Here is a 3,765-nt window from a genome sequence, read left to right on the forward strand (position 1 = left end):
GGGGAAGGCCATCATGAGATCGGTGCTGAAGCGTAAGCCAGAGTGAGAGCCGAAGATTTACCAGAATATAGAGCATGCTCCATTGCAGGAAGACAGTTGCATTTGTTGCTTCTATGAGTAGTAAAATCGCAGCTTATTATATTGAATGGCCTTAATTCCTAAATGATATCCCGTCTGGCTCGGCGATACATAGATACATGCACTTCAGGGTGATATTTTACGCAAACTATGCACCATACGCTCGGGCTCATCTTACTGGTGCTATCACAATGATCAGCTGCAGGACGCGCGGTATTCTATTATGTCGCTCACGTAATTTGCACTCTCGATCATGGCAAGCGACGCACTCCTCTTCCGTTGTTTAGAGGCCAACTGCTCCTGCAGGAGCTCATGCAAGATCTGACATTTCTGAATGCGGATGCTATGCTCCCAGGCATTTCAGGCGAAACAGGCTCACACGGCTAGATTGTGCAACCTGCAGCATCCCAACGTGCGAGTGGAGACAATTCTCCGGTCGGCGACGCGCTCTAGCTCGTCTGGTACCATCGCGTGCGGCATTGGGCACTGCTCCTCCTTGCAAGCGCGTATGGTCTCCGGCGTGAAGTGCCTGATGTCGGGCGTGCTGGACTCCACGGCTATGTCTCTGTCGGGGACAGTCGAGCAGTCGAGGGTAGTGAGCAGACCCACGTCCGTGTCTGTGCAACACGGTAGGGCTGGTGGGTTTGCGGAGCTTTTATATCGGCCTTCCATGGGGTCCTCGTGATATTCTCCCGCCCTGCGATTCATAAGCGAGCCTGTGAGCAAGATGATAATAAAGATGCTCACTATTCTAAAGGACACAGAAATCACGTCGAGCTTGGGACGATGGGAATGTCTCTAGAAACGATGAGGGGATAGCTCTGCATGGAATGGAGCGAATACGCACGATTGCGCGCCCCAACTCCGCCGCTATCCCAGCTACATAATCCATTGACGCAGCCATGTCTTCTAGAATGCTTATAACATTCAGCCGTGTTGGCTTTCCTGATTACATCGAGTGCTGTACCGTTTCAAGCGAATGATGCCGACTGGTAGCGCAAGCCACGCTTCAGGCTATAGCAAAGCGGGGGCTGTCATGTATGCTGTCATGTATGCTGAGAACAGGGAGTGAGGAGACTGAGCTTGAGGCTGGCCGCAAGAGCATTGATACCGGGGTCACGTTGGGGACGATTCTGGAGCGCAATTTAGCTTGCGACGACGGACCAAGACAAACAGGACGCACCATAGTAACACACCCTCACGACCTCGCATCTTCCAAGGTCCGCCATCTGCCACCCCATCTCTACCTCATCAAACTTTTTGCGACCAGACCGCTCCGCTGGCTTCTGTTTGCAGCAGTCGTGCGACGCAGCTCGCCTTCTCGGGACCCGGACGGACAAAAAAAGGCAGAACCTATGATTTCAGCTCCTCATTCAGGTATATCATGATCAATGACGAGCTCACGTACCTGCTGATGATGAGGCGGAACTTTATGACCACGGCCTCGACGCACGTCCAAGTGGGCATCGTCGGGCGGGATGTGTAGCGCTGCTGGCTGACATTAGCGGAGAGCGTAACGAGAGACATTGGAGGAAGTTACACCAATCGTATTGGCGGTGGAGGCGGCGGGCGCAACGTTGGCGCAGGGGGAGGAACGAGTACAAGCTAAGAATGAAACAGCAGGTTATCTTAGGTAAGCCGGTTCATCTTGAAGTGCGGCAGACTGCAGGGGCGAGCACCATAGGACATGCGCATGTAAGTGCTGTGCAGATGCCGCGAGCAGAGAGTTGTAAGTGCTGAATACGTCGGTAGGGAGAAGATGAGAGCTGAGCGCTGAGCGCTGAAGCTTTGAAGCTTGAAGCGTTGAAGTCTTGAAAGCGGGGCAGGCCGGCGGATCACCCGCACATATGGCGCATCAGCTTATGAGCGCTGGGCATTGTCGCACAGGCCTCACCCAATAGCCAGGTTTAAGTTTTTCCCTCGTGGATCCACGCTCGTTCCCTCATCCTGCATGTGTCTCGACAGGTGTCACAATTTCTCCCAAATTTTGCGCGTACGTATGCTCTCACACCGAGCACCGACTGGTCCGGCCAACACCGGGCCCTCGCTTTGTGACAATATCATCATGACATGGCTCCATAATGCAGTGTACGTACAAAGCAAAGCAAGGAATGAGATGAGGAGGTAATGCATTAAACGATTAAATAGGTAAAAATGACTGAATCTGACACGCAGCCGAGAACTGGAAGCGGCGAGCGATAGCCAATTTCTAGAATCATACGCAACATCGAAACGAATATAATCTGGGGGGAGGGGGGAGACGAAATCTTTGAAATAGGCCAAAATTTCCGCGCAGTTGCAACAGTCCGTCAATGACACACCCTACCCGCTCTCGACGACCATGTCAGGCCTATGCCTTCTCCCTCGTACTCTCTTCGTCGCCTTCGTCGCCCGTTTCCTCGTCCTGTTCGCTCCCCAGCCCATTGACCTCCGCGGCTTCCCAAGTCTGCTAGACTGTCGCGTTTTGGGCGCTATCTGCGGTGGACGGCGCGGTCTTCGAGGCTATATTCGTGGATACGTCTCTTGTGCAGGTCCTTACAAGCTTTCGTAGGTAATGCTCCCTTGTATTTTGTTCAAAGCGAGAGTGGACTAGGCGCAGCAACCACTCTGCTTGTTCGGCAATGTCGAGAGTGACTGTGATGTCGTCGATGGTTTGCTCTGTCGGTACAGACAATATGTCTTCACTTGTAGCGAGATCAGCATTGGAAATGCGATCACGGAACTGCAGTTTGCCTGATTCGAGAGCCCAGGTCAACTGTGTGCGGCGCAACACAGAACACAATATTCTCTTCGCGGCCTCGAAGTCTCGATCCACCGGCCCGATATGGTCGATACAGAGGGGGTGCATGTGCGGGGAATCAACGATGGCTCGCAAGGCATCCCAAGCAAGGGTTTCCGCAACTTCGATATCATTAAATAAGAGCTTGAGAGTGATGCCCTCGATGTTTGCAAGTGCAGATCCCACAGCCTGGCCTGCACTTGATCGGCAAACTTTGACTTCAGCCCAAACAGAGTTGCGCTCAGAGTGGCCCTGACTGGCTGAAGAGTAATGGAGTGCCACCGTGTCTGATAAGGAATAGCCAGTAAGCTTGGCACCGATTGCATGAGCTAGATGATTCACCAAACAAATTTCCCTTTAGACTGTCAAGACTCATAGTCGCCTCTCCGGGTTCGTCTGGTATCAACGCAATCAGTCCCTGAAGCGTCTCGTCCCATGCGCGGTTGTCAATGCCCATCTGGTGAGCAGGCGCAACAATGTCAGCAGCAAGCGTCACTTGATTGGGTACCACCATATCCTTACACTCCTGTATCGCACACTCGAGGGAGTAGCGGTCTGGCGGAGGACATCGCCAAATTCTGCGTGACTGGACAACTGGCGATGGGTCAAGGAAGGTGAGTCGCCCACAATTACATTCTAAGAGCATGTGGAAGTTGTCGACGAGTTGTGCGAGCTCGGTCTTGCTCGTGAATACGACACCGTCGAGGGCGAGTCTGGAAAGTCAGGCGTAAGATGGAGTAACACCGGGTACCGACTCAAATGGGGCCCAACTAGTGATGTGCGGGCCCGGCTTGGGCTCAAAGCCCGGGCTTGGGCTTGTGGCGACGTCGAGCCGAGCCCTGAGCCCGAGCCGAGCCTGACGCCCACGCCCAACGCCGTGGGCTTAAGCCCGGGCTTGCAAAGCTTAG

At 53.5% G+C, this 3,765-nt stretch overlaps 2 protein-coding genes across 2 annotated transcripts; both read right to left on the bottom strand.

Annotated features, from left to right (window-relative positions):
- Positions 1–211: 211 nt before the first annotated feature.
- Positions 212–1,340, bottom strand: PHACADRAFT_266225 (uncharacterized protein). The gene is made up of 6 exons (XM_007402731.1): positions 1,262–1,340; positions 1,046–1,211; positions 926–987; positions 826–876; positions 313–775; positions 212–261 (listed from the first exon to the last, which is right to left on the bottom strand). Exon 5 carries the CDS (start codon positions 748–750, stop codon positions 454–456), a length of 297 nt encoding a protein of 98 aa, XP_007402793.1. The 5' UTR covers positions 751–775; positions 826–876; positions 926–987; positions 1,046–1,211; positions 1,262–1,340; the 3' UTR covers positions 212–261; positions 313–453.
- A 1,187-nt stretch (positions 1,341–2,527) lies between these two features.
- Positions 2,528–3,371, bottom strand: PHACADRAFT_202555 (uncharacterized protein; the record flags this gene model as incomplete). The annotated part of the gene is made up of 2 exons (XM_007402732.1): positions 2,528–3,144; positions 3,200–3,371. The coding sequence occupies 2 exons, from the start codon at positions 3,369–3,371 to the stop codon at positions 2,528–2,530; spliced, it is 789 nt and encodes a 262-aa protein (XP_007402794.1).
- Between the last annotated feature and the right edge of the window lie 394 nt (positions 3,372–3,765).

The sequence above is a fragment of the Phanerochaete carnosa genome (assembly GCF_000300595.1).
Source record: "Phanerochaete carnosa HHB-10118-sp unplaced genomic scaffold PHACAscaffold_377, whole genome shotgun sequence".
In the NCBI taxonomy this organism is placed as follows: domain Eukaryota; kingdom Fungi; phylum Basidiomycota; class Agaricomycetes; order Polyporales; family Phanerochaetaceae; genus Phanerochaete; species Phanerochaete carnosa.

Coding starts and splice junctions, on each gene's coding strand:
- PHACADRAFT_266225 (XM_007402731.1), bottom strand. CDS start 750: ATGGAAGGCCGATATAAAAGCTCCGCAAACCCACCAGCCCTACCGTGT.